This window comes from Ictalurus furcatus, chromosome 4 (genome assembly GCF_023375685.1).
Source record: "Ictalurus furcatus strain D&B chromosome 4, Billie_1.0, whole genome shotgun sequence".
Classification (NCBI taxonomy): Eukaryota; Metazoa; Chordata; class Actinopteri; order Siluriformes; family Ictaluridae; genus Ictalurus; species Ictalurus furcatus.
Window position 1 is genome coordinate 697,917 of NC_071258.1, and position 19,584 is coordinate 717,500.

Below are 19,584 nucleotides of genomic sequence, written 5' to 3' on the forward strand. Positions count from 1 at the left end.
ACTGGTGGAGGTATTATTGGGTAATGTTGGAGTACCACTGTTTAAGTAGTAATGTAGTAATAATAGATTTCAGTGACCATGCTGACCTAACACGAGTCATGACATTGTCTAACGAATTAGTAGTAAGTGGAATAATGTGTGAGCATGAATTAATGTATAATATAATAAATAATAATAAAATAGCAGTCAGTCTGCGCAGTGTTCTGTCTATTCTCTGTCATTCTTCTATTATCCCGTCTTTTGTGTAGCTTCTCCGCTCAGTTAGTTACACTCGAGTGAAATATAAAACTCTTTGTACAGAAAGAAAAACAAAAATGAAAGAATTAAAAAGAAACGGAGAATTTGCGCAGCGTCCGCGTCACTCTAACACACCATCCGCGATTAACCCGAGATTTCAATAAAGTTTTTTTGTTTTGAACAAAACGGAAGTGCTTTCGCAATTCAAAATGGCGGCTCCCGTGTGGGTGTAGAAACAACGTGATTTTACACGCATAGATACGATTTCTCACATTTAAAGCTTTCCGTGTGCATCCGGAGGAAAGTATTTGGTGAGGAGACATTTGTTTGTTTGTTCATTTTAATTGTAATATTTGAAATGAATCGGTTCTTCAGGTCGGTGGCTTGCTGTCGCGTCCGCGTGACTGCGATGTTTATTAATGTATTTTCAGGTGGAACATAATAATAACAATAATAATAATAATAATAATAATAATAATCAACATTATCATTATTCTTATTTGAATCCAAATTTGTTTGGATTATTCAGGCGTGTTTAATAAAGCGCTATTCTTTCTAATATTTCACTTCTTTTATATATATATATATATATATATATATATATATATATATGTGTGTGTATGTATGTATGTATATGTGTGTATGTATGTATGTATGTATGTATGTGTGTGTATATGTGTATATATATATGTGTGTGTGTGTGTGTGTGTGTTTCGGTATTTAATCTGTATCATCCTGAATCTCATTTCATCCTCTTCGTCCTGCAGGTTTGTACATTTGAGAGATCCTCAGCTCTCCACCATGGCTTCATTTAAGCCCACTAAAGTCCTGGCGTATCCTAAACTGGGAGAGCGAGTGACCGAGGAGACGCTTTACTGGAAAAACTACAAGGTATTAGAGACGAGGTTGATTTAGAAATCATCTCACTGTGTCGAGGATTCCGATCACTGCTGCAGCGTTACACGTCTTTCTACCTATCCTTTTCTTTTCTTTTTCTTTTCCAGGCTCCGGTGCAGATAAAGGAATTCGGCGCGGTCACAAAAATCGAGTTTTCTCCTCAACCGCCTTACAATTACGTGGTGACGGCATCCACCAGAGTACGGCTGCGTCTCTACGCTTTTATACGCAGTAATATACAGTATAAAGCGTGTAGCGTTTTCTCGCGGGTTCTCCTTGTGTGTGATGATGAATTTCTGCCTGATGTCAGATCCAGGTGTACGGCGCTCACTCTCAGGAGCCGCTGCGCAGTTACAGTCGCTTCCGGGACACGGCGTATGGCGGGAGTTTCCGTGGCGATGGGAAGCTGCTGGTGGCAGGAAGTGAAGAAGGGCTCGTTCGTCTGTTCGACATCGGAGGCCGAGTCGCTCTGCGTCAGTTCACAGGACACTCCAAGTACGTGTTTGTGTGTGTGTGTGTGTTTTTATACCATGGTCTGTTGAATACTCGATTCTGATTGGCCGGAGGTGTGCGTTATAACTCTCTCTCTCTCTCTCTCTCTCTCTCTCTCTCTCTCTCTCTCTCAGGGCGGTACATGTCACCTCCTTCCTGTCTGATGGTTATCGCGTGTTGTCGGGTTCTGATGATTTGTCGTGCCGTGTTTGGGATGTAGCGAGTGGATCAGAACGCAGCTCTTACACCGAACACACCGATTACGTCCGAGCTGCGACCGCCAGCAAACTCAACCCTGACGTCTTCGTCACCGGTATCATCTTCAGAGTGCGCTTCACTATCCTGACACGGCCGCTTAGTATAAAACCATATCATTAAACACAACGAGAAAATTATAGCATTGAGTTAAACGCCACAGAAGAGTCAAGTCCTTCTGTGAATCATCTCAGTCCTTCAGTCCTGTGAACCACTGAAACATTAATGTTCTTAATACCGCAGTTCGTGCTGCTGTCGCTCGTGGGCGTGGCCTGTCCAGCTCGTTAAGCACAAATTAAATACTGCTGTAATCAGAGCGATTTACGTGTTTGTGCTCGACTTCCTACTAGTTCTTAGTTCTCAGATCAGATTAGACGCCTGCTGGTGTGTGAGCGCAGGTCTGTGTAACGCTGATCTCCTGTCTCGCAGGTTCCTACGACCACACGGTGAAGGTGTGTGATGTTCGGGTAGGGGGAAGTGTGATGACGCTTCAGCACGGTCATCCTGTCGAGTGTGTGCTGCTTTACCCGTCTGAGGCTTTACTGGTGTCCACGGGTAACTCAAAAATAATAACAATAATAATAATAATAATAATAATGAACTTTAGTGCATTGTTAGCATTTAATGAAGAGGTGTGTTTACAGAGCCACATCAAACACACAGTAAACTCATGTTTAGGTGCGGATTTGAACGTTTTCTTTAAAAAAATGTGTGTGTGTGTGTGTTAAACAGGAGGTCGGTATGTGAAAGTGTGGGATTTGTTGAAAGGAGGTCAGCAGCTCGTCTCTCTGAAGAATCATCACAAAACCGTCACGTGTGCGTGTCTGAGCACCGCCGACAACCGACTGCTCACGGGCTCACTCGACAGGTGTGTGTGTGTGTGTGTGTGTGAGAGAGAGAGAGAGAGAGAGAGAGAGAGAGAGAGAGAGAGAGAGAAATACCCAAGTCAACAGGTCTAGATTATTATTGCTTAGTGTCCTTTTAAGCATATTTCCTTGTGTTGTACAGTTTGACTGTGGCTAATAATGATGATGAATACCTCTCTCTGTCGGTGCAGATGAATAACTCGTGCAGTAATGATTAAACATGTTCTGTTACTGTAATATTACAGACATGTGAAGGTGTATAATTCCTCCTACAAAGTGGTCCATAGTTTTGATTACGCAGCGTCAATCCTCAGTCTCGCTCTCGCTGTGAGTAAAACTTTATTTCTGTCATTTATAATCTACATCATCTATATTCTAAACCCTCATAGTGACATACAGACTCACTGATACACTCTTACTCTTACTCCTGTGTGTGTGTGTGTGTGTATGTGTGTGTGTAGCCTGATGATGAGATGGTTGCTGTTGGAATGGCCAATGGTGTGTTGAGTATCAGACACAGGAAACACAGTGAGGACAAACAGGTAGTGGCCGTCAGGAGGAGGCGTGGTCCTGCGTACCGGGTCTTCATCAAGGGGAAAAACTACCTCCCTAAACAGGTGAGTTTAAGTGTGTGTGTGTGTGTGTGTGTGTGTGTGTGTGTGTGTGTGTGTGTGAAAATGAACATGTAATAGCCTTATTTTTATTGCTGTTCAATCACTTCTTAGCAACTGTTGCTAAGCACAATTACGTCCACCAGCTCTTTGGTTTGCGCGTCGTTTCTTTCATGGACACGTGGTTGTATTTTCACCTTGGTTAACGATTTCCTACGTTACCCACAATGCCGTGCAGTCTGGATTTATCCCTCGCTTCGCTTCATCTCTACCTAAAGCGAGCGATGCAGCGGCACTGTAGTCCAGTCTTCACTCTGTCCGGCTCTCTCCTCCTCTGTACACTCTACTCAAACACGTCAGCCTCGGCACCATCAGCTCCGTCACACCCGTCGTCTCCGTACAGACGCCTGACCTTACATAGCGACAGTAACTGAGTGTGGGCGGAGCTTCAGCAACACTTCAGGGTTCTGTATGTACGCATCATAGTGACGCGGGGTTGTTTCGATCTTTTTTCTGCGCAGGATGATTTCCAGGTGAATAAACTGGCGAAACAGCATCTGCAGAAACACGACTTACAGCTGAAGAGGTTCCAGGTGTCTAACGCGCTGGACGCAGCACTGGAGGTACACACACACACACACACACACACATTACATTTGTGAAACCCCACTGAGCAAATAACTGTCCACACACACCTGTGTGACCGGGCTGTGTACTCGAAACCTCTTTTATTTATTTATTTCCTTACTTACTTATTAATGAGTTAAAATGTAAATAATTATTATATAGTCCGGTAATTAAATTGATTGCTTTGAAATTAATGAATAAAAATGAATTAGTTCAAGTTTTAATTTGTATTTAATAACATGTATTTAACTCAATTTATCAGTTAATTAATCATTTTAAATGAATGAGTTTATTTGAATTAATTAAAGAAGAATTTGTGTATTATAGAATAAATTCAGTTTCAGTTGATTGTTTTGCGTTTATCGATTTTTATTTAAATACGTCATTATTTAATAATTACACTTGGATTCTATATACAGAGCCCTTCAGAAGTATTGGCGCCCCTCCCTAACGGAGGAACAAACATTTGATAAACAATTATTCAACAAAATGTTTTAATTGTAGTAGTTTATTTCAAGAAATATCCACACCGAGATGATTGAATATTTAAGAAATATATACACAAAATGATAGATTTTTAATCGTGTGCGCTCAGTTCAGAAATCTCTGCTGCGTCTCTGGGGTATATATAAATGATGTTGCACACAAGTAAAATCCCTGCTGTCGTTCGCTACCGTGGGGAAAATCGAAAAAATTTCAGCACAATTTATTCATTTTAAATGTTGTGCACAGAGGAGATGCTACAGGAAGTGCTGGTGGTCTCTGTGGGCCAGACATCATGGAATATTAATTATTTGAAGGGTGCCAATAATTCTAGAGGGCACCGTATCCACGCTTTTTTATTGTGCATTTCTTTACCTGTTTTTTGCAGTGTGTTTGTGTACTTTGAATATCCTGTATAAATATGCGGGAAATAGAAGGTGTGTGTGTGTGTGTGTGTGTGTGTGTGTGTGTGTGTGTGTGTAGACGTGGAGGCGGAGCACTAAGCCTGAAATCACTGTAGCGGTGATGGTCGAGCTGAACCGTAGAGGAACGCTGAGAAACGCTCTAGCAGGTCGAGATGAACAGAGTTTAACGAAACTGCTCAACTTCCTGCTCAAGTATGTGTCTAATACATGCATCTGAACACACACACACACACACACAAAGTCATGGTTTAATGATTAAATTTTTTCTACAGGTACGTAACAGATTCCCGGTTCTCCAATGTGTTGCTCATGGTGGCGGATCTGATCGTCGGTGAGTTTCATAATAATAATAATAATAATTTTATGAAGTTATTTATATAGCACATTTTATATTTAAATCTCACATTGAGATTATTTAAAGATTCTAAGAGAAATGATCATTTTTTTAAAAAGATCAAGGCATTAAAGGTGCAGTCTGTAATGTTTCAAATGTTTCTAGATCTTTTAATAATTATATAATCGTGTGTGTGTATAATTATCTCGTATAATATAACCCAAAATAAGCCTGTTAGCCTCACTGGCCGCAAATCAGATTTTTAATGCTCGTGTCTAAAATCGTGTTAAAGAAACTGATTTATCTGTGTGTGTGTGTGTGTGTGTGTGTGTGTGTGTGTGTGATGGTAACTTACTTGATGTTAAAGGAGTAGTCTGAAGTGTTTAGAAATGTATTTAGACCTGTAATAATGATAAAATTATAGACCGGTTCTGGTTTACATTCTCACACAACTGGTTATTAGCTCCACCCCTTGAACTGCCCCTGAGCCCCGCCCCGTTTCCCTAAAAGGGAAACTGGAGTTACATAAAGTGTAAACATAGATTAGGGTGGAATTCACATTTCAGCCAGCAGGAGGCGCTAAACTGTTATCTAAGGGTTTAAGAGGCTCACCACTCTCTGTGTGTGTGTGTGTGTGTGTGTGTGTGTGTGTGTGTGTGTGTGTGTGTGTGGGGTAGATCTGTATCAGCAGGTGGTTCCTCAGTCTCCTGTAGTTGAGCGTCTGCTGCAGCGTCTCATGGAGCTTCTGGGACGTGAAGCAGAACTTCAGCAGGAGATGATGCAGGTTCTGGGAATCCTCGACACGCTCTTCGCCTCTCTGTCCACGAGGAAGAAGGCGTCGGCCTCCGCGGGCCCACCCGCCATACAGGGGGCCCACCTGCAGGCTGTGTGATGCATGTCTACTCCACAACCCCGCCGCAGGAGGGCGGAGCTTTAACAGCAGCGGCTACACAGACTTTCATTCAGATGTTTATTGGTGAAGATCTCTGCGTCTTACTGACACTTCATCATTTACAGTTAGTGTTTTATATGTCTATAAAGTAAAACAAAAACCTTGTGAATAAAACGTTGTGCTTTGTCTCGACTGAGTTGTTTTGATTTTTTCACCTGTGTGTGTGTGTGTGTGTGTGTGTGTGTGTGTGTGTGTGTGTGTGTGTGTGTATGTTTTTTGTCTTTTCTTTTTTACTGTTTAGGAAATAGAGCAACTGTAGAAGTAAAAACTTTTTTTTTTTTTTTTTTAAATTGTAATATTGTCAAATAACATAAGCAACAGAAAAACTAAATATTATATATTTAAAAATGTGTTTAAACAGGACAATAAATGTACTAAACTTAAGTATAAGTAACAAAGTAATTTAAATAATATAAAAAAAAAGTAATTCTAAGGTAAATAATTAAACCTATTTAAATGCTGAAGTGCAGAAGTTTGTGTCCCACATGGTTTTAGTTTTATTATTAAACAAAAGAGCAGAAAAATAGTTATAAATATCGTTATGCCCGTAACGAGCAGATGATGAGAGAGACTCATTTGCATACATCAGGTCTCATTTACATATCGCATTCTAGATCCATAACCTCAATGAACACTGTACAAATGAGACTGGATTATTTAAATGGGTGTAAAACCACACATGCGTTTTTATTTTAATTCAGTATTAAGACATAAAAATAGTGAAACAAACACAATAAAAGAGCTTTTTTCTCACTTTAAATAACCTTTGTTGCATTTAAAGTGACTACATTTAAATGAAAGACGTGTTTGAATATAAATGAGTACAGTATGAGTAATTAATATCAACAGGCTGTTATAAATATCAGCGTTGCAGTATAATTTTACTGAAATATCAGTAATTTGTGTTTGAAGGATTATTTGCACTGGATGCAGCAGTGTGTTCTGTATGCCTTCTGTGTGTTTTTCCTGCATTTTGGATTCTTTCTCAGGTGTATGGAGTAAAAGTGTGTGGTCATGTGACCATGCAGTGAGAGTTTGGAGATCTAATGTTTTAGAGGAGAGCTGGGTGTTAGATGATGATGACAGATGAACATCACAGTAATAACAGTGTTTTCTGGGTTGTTTGTTTGTTTGTTTTGCTTTTATATTAATTCCTTAATTCCTTCTCAATGTAACAAGACCTAAAAGAACAATAGTACCATTCTCCTTCTTTTCCTTTTTTTTTTTTTAAGTATAATTTTCGGTAAGTCAGTAAGAGTGTAATCACACCACACCAGGAACTGTTCAATAATCTTTAGAAGCTCTGAGCTGAAAGGAAAAAAGCTCACAGGGAAATCAAAGCCATGTTAAATCTGTTAAATGATTATTTAGTTATTATAGTTATAGTTATTATTACATTATTACAGATGTGGTGCTCATGAGGAGAGAAGTGATGTGAATATCAGTGCATAATGTTTAAACCATTGTTTATTATATTATTGATCCATTTATTTATACAGAACAACGAGTGGTAATTATGCGTAAACATCATTGTGTGATTGTTTGTTTGTTTCTTTGTAATTTGTTTAATTATTTACAGCAAGACGTCATGACATTACGTGAATATCAGTGTGAAAGTTTGACGCATTTCAGCTAATTAATTCATACATTAATTTTTCACTTATTTATAGACAGCAAGAAGAATGAATGATATTGCTTTGCTTGTTTGTTTAAATATAAAGAAAATAAACAAGAATTAATAGTCATAATTATTATTATTATTAATAATAAATTATAGTATTACAAGAATTATTAAATAATAATAATAATAATAATAATAATAGTTACTATTAAGCCAGTGTGCTGAAATAAAAATGATTAGACCCAATGATGAAAAAAAAATGATAATAAAATAGAAAAAAAAACTGTTATAAATAAAATAGTGATAAAATAGTCTTTACCCAAATACATGACATTTAACACATGTATTGTGATGTGAATATGAATAAACATGAAATACAGGATTAGAGACATGAGCTCCGAAGCAGCAGACTGGAGGAGCTTCGGGCGTTCAGCTTGAGTACGTGGCAATTTCGAACCAATCAGACGCCGCGGTTTCCCTGAAGTGGACCAATAGCGTTGTGGCATGAGGCGCGTCACAGGAGGCGGGACATAGCTGCATGAAGCCCCTGATTGGTCAATGCTCCAGTTCTGCACAGGAAGTGTGTCCAGAGTTGAATAGTTTACATCCGGGACGTGTTTCTTCCTCCGCCGGCGTGTGCAGAAAACCCCGAGGTAAGTAATTAATCAGTGTTTATAATATTTTATTTACGATATTAGTTGTTTTTTCTGATGAATCTCGAAGCACGAACGCGTTCCGTGTGCAGTTTTATCGGCAGCCGGGGACCGGGTGTGAGGTGGAGATGATGCCCGTCTCTCTCAGAGCTGCACAAAACATTCTGTCTCTTTTATTAGACATGAAACACATTTTTACAGAATTGAAGTATAAACGTTGTGCAGAATTTAGTTTCCGTAAAAGGTTCAAATCTCACACGGGGAAGTATTTAACATGAAGTGCAGTAAATCGGGTGAAGAAGCCTGTTACAGTCCACAGTAACCTGCGTTAGAGAGAGAAAGAAGAACGGCCAGAACTAGAAACATCACAGCGGAAATTAATGTGTGCGCTTTTATTCATCTGATCAGTCACATTTTTGGGTCAGTGCAGAAGATCATCCTTGTGGAAGCTGTATACGAATTGTTTATATAAATATATATTTATAAAAAGTTAAGTGCATGTGTGTATTAAATCCATGAAATGCAGGTGAGATTCCTCCTTACTGACACAGTGACGTGGAGTGAGACCGGAAGTGGAGTGAGACCGGAAGTGGAGTGAGACCGGAAGTGGAGTGAGACCGGAAGTGGAGTGAGACCGGAAGTGGAGTGAGACAGGATGGATCTCAGGCTGTTGCTGCTGTGTGTTGCGATTTGTGTGGCTCACACCTCCACTAAACCCATGGAGAAGAAGGACCGAGTCCATCATGACGCTCCTCTCAGCGACAAGGAACATGACGATGAGGAGAACTTCGAGTACGACCACGAAGCCTTCCTCGGCCAGGAGGAGGCCAAAACCTTCGACCAGCTCACACCAGAAGAGAGCAAAGAGAGACTCGGGTATAAAAGCACACACCACATCCACTTGAGCACACTTTCTACTGCTGTGAAAGGAAATATATCAGTGCGGTGATGATGTACGTTCCAGATTTCATCATGTCACGATACTGTAATGAGCCCAAAATGAAGAGGCATAAACAGCCACGCCCACATGATGAATAAAACATGATGGAGGAAAGATTAACGAATACTTTTTTTTAAGTTAATAAGTGTAACACAAAGTATTTACTGTAATGTTTGTTTCTGTACATTTAAAATGCAGCTCGTTGTACAACGTAAAAATAAGAGTAGAATTGAAATTAAAAAATATATTTAAAATGATAAAAATTCAACAAATAATAACACGGGAATAAAAGTGTTTTTTGTGTAAAATATAAAACTCTAATAAAAAATGTAAAAGTAATATTACACAGTAATATGTCAGTAAAAGTAAGGAAAGTAATTAGGGCAAAAATTCTAAATCGGGAAATAATGTCGTGCTGAAAGTTAACGCGCCCCGTTTTGTTTCTTTGAAGGAGTTGTTATTGTTTTAATATGAATATTAATATACAATATTTTATTATTTTTCATTGTGATAATGAAGAAAATGATTGAAACTGAACACGCAGAAGGATGTTCTGTTGAAATAAATGGTTTCCTGTTCATTTTGTCCTAAGGGTAAATAAGTTAATAAAAACAATAATAACTGTGATTAATAATAATATTGGTGATCATTTTTGAAAATAATAAAAATAATTAATAATAATAATAATAATAATAGCAGTAAAAATAACAATTATAAAATTATTTAAATTATTTATCATTGTAAAAAGAAGTAATAATTTCTTATTCCTGTGATACATTTTTGTGAACTTTTCTAAAAAGTTAGGTTTATTATGAAATTTAAATATCAGCACACACCTGCTTTGGGTCAAAACTTTTGGCACCCCCATTTGTTTATTATGGACGACATCGATGATCTCTCTCGTTATTTTTCCCCCGCAGTAAAATCGTTGAGAGGATCGATGAAGATCACGACGGCTTTGTGACGGTGGACGAGATGAAGAACTGGATTAAACACGCTCAGAAGCGCTGGATTTATGAAGACGTGGACCGACAGTGGCAGGCTCACGACCTCGATTCAGATGGACACGTGTCCTGGGAGGAGTACAAGAACGCTACATACGGCTACGTCCTCGGTGTGTGTGTGTGTGTGTGTGTGTGTGTGCGTGTGTGTGTGTGTGCGTGTGTGCGCGTGTGTGTGTGTGTGTGTGTGTGTGTGTGTGTGTGTGTGTGCACGCATGTGAGAGAGAGTACATACACATCCTGATATGATATAGAACATGTTTTTGAGAACAGGCTGGATGATGATGGTGATTATTATTATTGTGTGTGTGTGTGTGTGTGTGTGTGTGTGTGTGTGTAGATGAGTCGGACCCTGAGGACGGGTTTAACTACAAGCAGATGATGAGCAGAGATGAGCGTCGCTTTAAAATTGCGGATAAAGATGGAGACATGCGGGCGAATCGTGAGGAGTTCACAGCGTTCCTCCACCCTGAGGAGTACGGATACATGCAGGACATCGTGGTTCTGGTACGTCACGGATACGGGTTCTACACGGGGGGGTACGAGGATACATTGGTGGAGGCGGAGCTAGCAGCTCTGTCTGTTGCTGATTGGCCATTTTATTTCTCAACCTGCATTGTTTCCTTATTGTGACATTTGCATACGGAATAGCTAATTTGCATATATCACTTCTTATTGCATGTATAAAAAAAAACTCCACACTTTAATTTTATAATTTAGCTTTTTCTCGTCATTAGGAGACCATGGAGGACATCGACAAAAATGGAGACGGGTTTATTGACCTGGAGGAGTACATCGGTGAGAAAACAAAAATATATCAAACTCTCACAGACTGAGACTTCAGTTATTTATCTCTCTCTCTCTATCTCTCCCCCCCCCTCTCTCTCTCCCCCTCTCTCTCTCTCTCTATCTCTCCCCCCCCCCTCTCTCTCTCCCCCCTCTCTCTCTCTCCCCTCTCTCTCTCTCTCTCTCTCTCTCTCTCTCTCTCTCTCTCTATCTTCCCCCCCCCCTCTCTCCCCCCTCTCAGGTGATATGTACAGTCAGGACGGAGACTCCACAGAACCCGAGTGGGTGAGGACGGAGCGAGAGCAGTTCACGGAGTTCAGAGATAAAAATAAAGATGGACGGATGGATAAGGAGGAGACGAAAGACTGGATTCTGCCATCAGACTACGATCACGCCGAGGCCGAGGCCAAACATCTGCTCTACGAATCAGACACAGATAAAGTGAGTGTGAAGCTTGTACCCCCCCCCCCCCCCCCCCCCACACACACACACACACACACAGATCTGAAGAACAGACTTGTTGAGTGTGTTCTGTGTACAGGACGGACGTCTCACGAAGCAGGAGATCGTGGATAAATACGACCTCTTCGTCGGCAGTCAAGCGACGGATTTCGGAGAAGCGTTAGTAAGACACGACGAGTTTTAATCCCCGAACCTCTGCACATGAAGGAAAGTGAAATGGACTGTAATTTATTTCCTTATTCCCCGTAAACGATCTCAATCATGCAAACTTCCAGAACTGAGAGTTATGTACAGTTACAGTTTTCTAGTTTGTTTTGTTTGGAAAAGGAAATATTCAGTGATGAATTTAATTCATTTTTACCTTGGATGTTTTAAGTTTATCCCTTAGATAGATGCCTTGATGCGGAAGTGTGTGTGTGTGTGTGTGTGTGTGTGTGTGTGTGTTAATGCACTGAACACTTAAAGTATTCCAAAATCATGTTGTATAAAGGTTTAATTTGGAGTGTTCAGGCCTCTCCAGCGGCGTGGGGAAGATTTGGCTGTACCCCGGAGTCCTGTACCCCGGAGTCCTGTACCCCGGAGTCCTGTACCCCGCGTCTCTGGCGTGCGGAAATGAAATAAAGGATGGTTTCTGTAGGAATCTACGGAACATCCACTAACTCTGTCACTACACGTAATGGTGCTTGTTAAGAGAACTGTTCACAACCTCAGCATTAACCACTGCGTACATTTTACTAACTTTTAGGTTTAAGCAGATTTATTGTTTTAAGTTTAAGTCCTTCATAATTGTGCTATAATGCATTATAATGAGGCACTGATGCTTTTTTTTTTTTTTTTTTTGGCTCATCACTACACGTTCTTCCTCTGAATCATGATGAACACAAATGTCAAAACATTTCCTTTTTTTAGTGCCTTTTTTATTTTATTTTATTTTGTTCCCATTTTCAGTCAGAACATGTTCAGTATTTCCTGAGCTTCCGTTTTCCTTACCAGTTTTTCTGAAGATGACTGAAATAAGATCTTCCGTCCAGGTGTGAAGTTTATCTGTACATACCTGTACCCGTATGTTTAAATTGTAAACTTGTATGCAGTGAATTGTGATGGTGTAAATACAGCACGCGAGCTGCACCTGAGAGACTTTTCACAATAAAATATAGGAAAAAAACCTATCGTTTTCATCTGCACTGATGTGATTCCTTCTAAATTCCTTGGTTGTGTAGTTAATCTGAGCTGCTGATCACTCTCACACTGTTCACTCTCTGTTCACTCCCCACCAGGAGGCGCCAGAGTTCACACCACTTCACACCACTGACAGTACAGAGGGAAACTGAGGTCCTGGAAAAAAAGTCCAACAGAATCACAAAATATCAAAATACCACAGAATATCACCAAAAAGAGAGAGAAAGAGAAAGTAACGCGAAAATGAGTGTTGTGAAAAATCACAAAAACGATCGTGAGAGAAAGAAAGTGCTGAAAAAAAGAAAAATACAGTAACACAAAAAAGAATCGCAGGAAAATGAACACAGGAATTATTGCAATAATGGAGCTGATGCCAGGGCGCACACATACTCACACACACTACACACACACACGCAGTGATGAGCCTCTTAAACCCCTAGATTGCGGTTTAGCGCCCCCTGCAGGCTGAAATGTGAATTCCACACTACACACATGCCATTTGGCCTATAACACATGTCTCTGGACTGGGGAGGAAACCCCTGAAGCATGGGAAGAACACGTGAACCCTGCGTGCATGGGGCAGAGGTGGGAATCGAACCCCGTCCTGGGGGTGTGAGGCAACGCGCTAAGCACTAAACTACCCTCCTGCATGAATGTTTCAGTTTAATGATTTTATCTTCTGCATTTTGTGTCATTATTCTCTTAGTGTGTGTGTCTGTGTATGTTTAAAAGTGTGTGTAAATGTGTGTGTGTGTGTAAAGGTGTGTGTAAAAGTATGTATAAGAGTGCATATAAACGTGTGTGTGTGCTTTGACTGTAGTGCAGCTGCACATCACAGGTTTATATTCATTCACTCGTTCTAAATATAATACGTTATCGTTTCTCTAGTAACAGCTTTATCATTCACAGGGACATATTTAAAATGTATGGAAGGAGTCTCCAGTGTCAGCGCTGTGTAACTTTGTTTTCCCAAATCTTCAGTACAGAGGAGTTTTCTCACTAACACGACAAGCTGTGGGTTTTTTTGGTCTTTTTTTGTTTTGGCTGGTGAGGGAACGACTGTACATAGCTCCTACATGCATGGTATCTCACTTGTTGAAAGATATCGATCAGGAGAGGGGTATAGAAGAATTTCCTAGACATTAGATGTACCATGGAACACCATGAAGGTCATCATGGACCACCACAGTGACATGAACAGGACGTCCCTCCAAAATTTACAAAAAGACAAGACAAAATCTTACCTGGGAGGCTGCCAAGAGACCCACAGCAACATTAAATGATCTGCAGGAACATCTGACACGTACTAAATGCTCTCTGCATGTGACAACAATCTCTCATATTCTGCACATGTCTGGGCTATGGGGTGGGGCGGCTAGATGGAAGCCCTTTATCACAAAAAACATCCAAGCTCAACTAAATCACCCCAAACCACATGGTGATGTGTGTTATGATCTGACGAGGCCAATTCCAAAAGGTACAATAACTCCATAATTAAAAAAGGTAGGTTTGATGCAAAAAAAAGCACATCACCAAAATAACACCATCTCCATGCTGAAGCACAGTGGTGGCAGCATCATGCTTTAGACTTCCTTTATTAATCCCCATGGGGAAATTAAGGACTATTAGAGCTGCTTTTCTTCAGCCAGAACTGGGACTTTTATCAAGGTTGAATGAATCACGAATAGCTACAAATACCAGGCGATTTTAATGCAGTACCTGCAGGTGTGTGCTAGTAAACTGAAGATGGAAAGGAATTTCACCTTTCAGAACGACAACGACCCGAAGCGTACATCCAAATCAACAAAGGAAAGGCTTCATCAAAAGAAGATCAGCGTTTTTGAATGAGCTAGACAAATCTCAGACCTGAATCCGACTACAGATCTGTGGGGTGACCTGAATCGGGCTGTGCACAGGAGACGCCTCACAATCTGATGGATCTGGAATGTTTTTGTAAGAACAAGTGGGATAATATTGCAGAGTCTGATTGCCAAGGCTGATAGACTCTTACTCAGAAACACTGCGTGGTGTAATAACATCAAAAGCTGCTTCAACACAGTATTAGTTTAGGGGTGTGTATACTTATGCACCCAGGTTATTGTAAGTTTTATATTTGTCATTTTTTTCCCTGAAAATATTCGATTGTTTTTCACTTGATTTTTATACGTTACTGAGGGGGAAAAAGTTCTGACAGGATTTATAAAAACTTGGCCTTTTAACAGGGGTGTGTAAACTTTTTCTATCCACCGTATTTATGTCATTTTCATGCTTGGAAGTGACATTTTCATGAAGCTCTTTGATTTTACTAAACTTCTAACACGAATGAGAGACAGTGTAAAATAGACGCAGTGTTAGTGCTGATCCGTCGGACTCCGTTTGTGGGACATTTCCTTCACAAGTTCTTCGCTTCCGGATTTCCCCGTGATCCCGTTGCTATATTTCTTTGACTTTTTTTATGTGGCTATGTTTAGGATTTCTTCCTCCACATCATCAGCTCTCTTCATTTCACCGCTCAGATCTTTTGAAAGATTTTGTCTTGTCCTTGTGTTGATGATGTTTTGTCTGCAGATCCAGTCGGCTCTGAGACTCGTCCTGTGGACAGACCTAGCGTCTGAAGCTGGGTTCTGAGCCCGATCTATAAAATAAACCCATAGTGAATGTAGCTAGCTTTTGGTGTCTTCTGGGTTTGTCTGTGATTAAAGCGTTCATGTGAAATTCTGTTTGAGTCTCAAATTGTTCTCTTTTATTTCATTCGATTCTGAAATGTGGGCTTGGCCTTTGAAGGAACACTGGAACGATATGCATTTGGGATTCTGAAACCAATCAGCTTCAGCAAAATCACTGACTGCACCTTTAACGTTATGTAACTGACTAATAGGTTACTTTAACCGGCTATCTAGTTAACACATTAACACAGTCATATTATTACACCATGGATTATGTGTAAAATAACACTGACTAAACTTTCAGAACATTAACAATAACAATACGTTGATTATTTTCCTCCCACACTTCCTCCGTGCTTTGGTGTTTAAATATAGACATCTCCACCATCGCTCATACCTCCACCCAAACTCAGGTATTATCCCACCTGCAGGTATGATGATCACGTGATCTCTGAGTCTGCTAGCAACCGATAAACTAAATTCAGTCATGTGGTAACATCTGAAAGGGCTGTAGAGCTTTGTTTGGTCCTGACAAGCTGCCGCATACCAGGAGCAGTGATAACTGATGCATGGCAGGGATGCGATAAGCTCCTCCATGTCATTCAGGAAAAGTCGACACAGTGACTTGTCTCAGACCTGCGTTTCTAATTCTCTTTGTGCAACTTTAAACACAGCACAGATATAGCAGGAAAATACAAATCATCTCGTTTGAGTGACCAGAGATTATTCTTACATCACTATGTGACAGATATAAACTGATTTTCCGCTGATTTATTCAGATTACAGGATGTTGTGTAATCATGGCACTTTTGCAAAACAAACAAACACTAACAGAGGTCCATTAGGGTAGGAAGCACGCTGCCCCATACTCCGGGAAGGAGCTGAGGACCGGACAGTTAATGACCGGGTTGCCAGATTGTGTTAGTTTACAATACACACTCCACTTCCAACAAGATCTTGTTTTATAGCAAATGGAAGACTGTTGTGGTGTAAACACATAACCACACACAAACAAATAAATAAACAACATTATTATTATTATTATTATTATTATTATTATTATTAATAGTAGTTGAAGTAGGATTAGTTAAAGTAGTAGTAGTATAAAATAATACAAATAAATCAGCAAATATAAAATATAGACATAGCAGAGGAATCATGGACTGAACATCAAAACCAAAAATGGTTCCAGTGTGTCGTCACTCTTCTGGATAGATTAATGTTTAATTTTAAAAGTGTACAACTGAGATAAAATACCTAAAACATTTCTACTTGCTGTACAGTTGGAGAGAAAGGAAGCAAAAACAAATGCAGAGATATGGCACAGTTTCAGATCAGATCTGAGCTGCTTTGATTACATCCTTTGCTCAGAACAGATTTTTCTGATTACGGTTCACCTCCTCCTGGGGCCCACGGTGGCTTAGTGGTTAGCCTCACACTTCAAGGGTCCAGGGTACGATTCCCGACGGGGCCGTGTGTGTGTGTTCTCCCTGTTCCTCCGGGTACTCCGGTTTCCTCCCCCAGTCCAAAGACATGCGTGGTAGGCTGATTGGCGTGTCCAAAGTGTCCGTAGTGTATGAATGGGTGTCCAGGGTGTACCCCGCCTCGTGCCCGATGCTCCCTGGGATAGGCTCCATACGTTCCCCGCGACCCTGAAGAAGGAGTAAGCGGTAGAAGATGGATGGATGGTTCACCATGGATGGATGGTTCACCATGGATGGATGGTAACATCCATGGATGGATGTTAAATGCTGGATGTCCAGCATTTAAATATAAACTCATGCAGTGTCAGAGTGCCGCATCTCACCCTAGATGAGGAAGAAGAATTAACTCCCCCCTTGGTGATATGGAAGTGGTTTAGATACAGATGCAGTACAACAATAAATAAATAATTACCAGGACTTGAACAGACTTGAACCTGAGAAGTGGGCGTGGCGAGCATTAATTAGCCTGACAAGATGACGTGTGAAACATGAATTTGTTTATCGATTCGTTTGAATCAAATCAAATCAAAAAGAATCGATTCTGTCAGGATTCGGTTCGTCCATCACTGAGGCTCCGCCAGATGTTTCTTGTTTCACGAGCGCGAATTCCTGTCATTAACGGAAAAACAGCAGCTCTGTGTCTCATGGTGTGTGTGTGTGTGTGTGTGTGTGTGTGTGTGTGTGAGAGAGAGAGAGAGAGAGAGAGAGAGAGAGAGAAGTGCAGGGTTCAGTGTTGTTATAAAGAGCACCGCTGTCTGACTCTCCAGTGCGATTCTTTCTGTGTTGTAAAGAAACCCGAAAGTTCTTTGTCCCTCCGGTGAAGTGGCCACAGCTGGGGGAGAACATGGAGCTGGTCATGGAGCGAAGGCTTCTTCTGTCTGCTCTCCTGAGTGTGTGTGTGCTGTGGAGGATCTGCTCTGCGTCTCACACTGATCACCACAAAGAGCTGAAAGTGCTGCAGGACAGAAACGGTGAGTTTTACATTTTATAAACAAAAGAAAAAAGTTTTAATCGCTTGTAGGACGCACTAAGAAACTTGTACACACACACACACACACACACACACACACACACACACACACACACACTGGTGCACTAATTAATACCTCTCATGTGATCAGAAAAATAAAACAAAGGCAGAGCTATTGCACAATCAAGATCAAGAACCCAAACAATAACAACACTCAACATCCATTGATTCAATGTTCATCAGACCATCTTTACTTCTAGAAGCGTTCTAGAACCCTAACCGGTTCTTCAGTGGTCCGTCTGCCGAAAGTGTTAAAGGTTTTATTAGAGTATTTTGACATTAACAGAGCTATTGCTCTTATAGCCATGAATCACATCATGAAGTGTGAAAGTGCAGACTTTCAGCTTTAATTTGGGGGATTTTACATCTAATGGAGCTGAGTACAGGAAATACAGCACTATCTATACAGGGCCCTCCAGTAATATTGGCACCCTTGGTAAATCTTTGGTAATAAACACCAGAGGTGGTTTTGGAGCACACAGAGAGGTAGCCATATGGAAAAGTACCTCATGCCCACGGTTAAATATGGAGGTGGATCTTTAATGTTTTGGGGCTGTTTTTCTGCCAGAGGACCTGGACATTTCGTTAGGACACATGGCATCATGGACTCTATCAAATATCAACAGGTGCCAGTAATTGTTGCACAACTATATTTAACAAAGGACTTCTTTTTTTTATTTTTATAAACCTGTGTTGTGTTTGTAATTATGTTATATAAGAAGAGTATTTTTGAGAATTATTTGACTAAAAGATCAAAAGGTTAAACAATAAAGACAAATTTTCACAGCCTTCTTTGCTCATATTGACCAAGGGTGCCAATATTAATGGAGGTACAATAACAATAACTCAGTCGGTGTCCATATATTTTGACCTGAGTGTTTCCTTAACAGACAAAAAGCCTGTACGAAGCTTTAATTATCCCACGGACCCTCAAAGAACCCCTGTAAGAATGTTCTAACTGTCTGCTGCCATCTGATAACGCATCATGCTTGAAACAGTGTTTTATTCTTGTTTGTTTTTTATGAACCAAAAATAGTTTCAGATCAGATCTGAGCTGCTTTGAATGCATTCTTTGCTCAGATCAGATTTCCACCAACAGGTGGACCACAAACTCACGGCACAGCCCAGAAATAAAACACGCTAATGTACAGTTCCTCCTCACGATAAGAATTTCCCCCAAAAAAGCTTTCTCTGTGATATGGAAGCGGTTTAGATACAGATGTGATTTATAAAGTGTGTCAAAAACCCGGTGGAATCTCATCAAATGTGTTCCACCACCTCAAGCAAAAACACCGACCAGAAAATAACGTCAAGCGTCCAGTAGACGATGCTGAATGTTAGAGTGTTCATATCGTCATTTCTATCATTACTGCAATAAATACCATGAGATATCCTGATAAAGTCTTAGGTCTATATCGCCCATCCCTACTCTTTAATCACAGGTCTATCGTTAGAGCATCTTCATGGTATAATCTGACACGGAGACGCACGCTATCACACGGTCTGATCTAGAATTCACCACACGGTTGATCAGGAATCATCTGAAACCAGCGCTGTCCCGGTCCCTCAGCGTTACGGACACC

At 40.4% G+C, this 19,584-nt stretch overlaps 3 protein-coding genes across 4 annotated transcripts in view; all 3 read left to right on the top strand.

Moving 5' to 3' along the window:
- Positions 1-283: 283 nt before the first annotated feature.
- Positions 284-6,311, top strand: utp15 (UTP15 small subunit processome component). Its single transcript, XM_053622433.1, has 13 exons — positions 284-548; positions 1,005-1,128; positions 1,242-1,334; positions 1,445-1,629; positions 1,761-1,939; positions 2,311-2,436; positions 2,614-2,749; positions 2,993-3,074; positions 3,209-3,364; positions 3,880-3,981; positions 4,952-5,085; positions 5,166-5,224; positions 5,905-6,311. The coding sequence occupies exons 2-13, from the start codon at positions 1,039-1,041 to the stop codon at positions 6,117-6,119; spliced, it is 1,557 nt and encodes a 518-aa protein (XP_053478408.1). The 5' UTR covers positions 284-548; positions 1,005-1,038; the 3' UTR covers positions 6,120-6,311.
- Positions 6,312-8,366: 2,055 nt separating this feature from the next.
- Positions 8,367-12,893, top strand: calub (calumenin b). The gene is made up of 7 exons (XM_053622434.1): positions 8,367-8,453; positions 8,980-9,329; positions 10,314-10,507; positions 10,735-10,901; positions 11,132-11,192; positions 11,422-11,621; positions 11,722-12,893. Exons 2-7 carry the CDS (start codon positions 9,109-9,111, stop codon positions 11,824-11,826), a joined length of 948 nt encoding a protein of 315 aa, XP_053478409.1. The 5' UTR covers positions 8,367-8,453; positions 8,980-9,108; the 3' UTR covers positions 11,827-12,893.
- Positions 12,894-17,307: 4,414 nt separating this feature from the next.
- kcp (kielin cysteine rich BMP regulator) overlaps positions 17,308-19,584 on the top strand; it is a 34,198-nt gene continuing 31,921 nt past the window's right edge. Inside the window, exon 1 of one of the 2 annotated variants that reach the window (XM_053622437.1) lies at positions 17,308-17,942. In XM_053622437.1, the coding sequence (XP_053478412.1) occupies positions 17,816-17,942 (127 nt within the window). In that variant the 5' untranslated portion in view covers positions 17,308-17,815. The remainder of the gene's footprint in view (positions 17,943-19,584) is intronic. The other variant, XM_053622436.1, reaches the window with a different exon arrangement.

Excerpts from the sequence above, each read along its gene's own strand:
- calub (XM_053622434.1), top strand. The coding sequence starts at position 9,109 with ATGGATCTCAGGCTGTTGCTGCTGTGTGTTGCGATTTGTGTGGCTCAC. Across the intron at positions 9,330-10,313 it reads GAGAGCAAAGAGAGACTCGG|TAAAATCGTTGAGAGGATCG; the intron begins GTATAAAAGCAC and ends TTTCCCCCGCAG. Across the intron at positions 11,622-11,721 it reads ACGAATCAGACACAGATAAA|GACGGACGTCTCACGAAGCA; the intron begins GTGAGTGTGAAG and ends TTCTGTGTACAG.
- utp15 (XM_053622433.1), top strand. The coding sequence starts at position 1,039 with ATGGCTTCATTTAAGCCCACTAAAGTCCTGGCGTATCCTAAACTGGGA. Across the intron at positions 1,335-1,444 it reads TGGTGACGGCATCCACCAGA|ATCCAGGTGTACGGCGCTCA; the intron begins GTACGGCTGCGT and ends GCCTGATGTCAG. Across the intron at positions 1,940-2,310 it reads CCCTGACGTCTTCGTCACCG|GTTCCTACGACCACACGGTG; the intron begins GTATCATCTTCA and ends CCTGTCTCGCAG.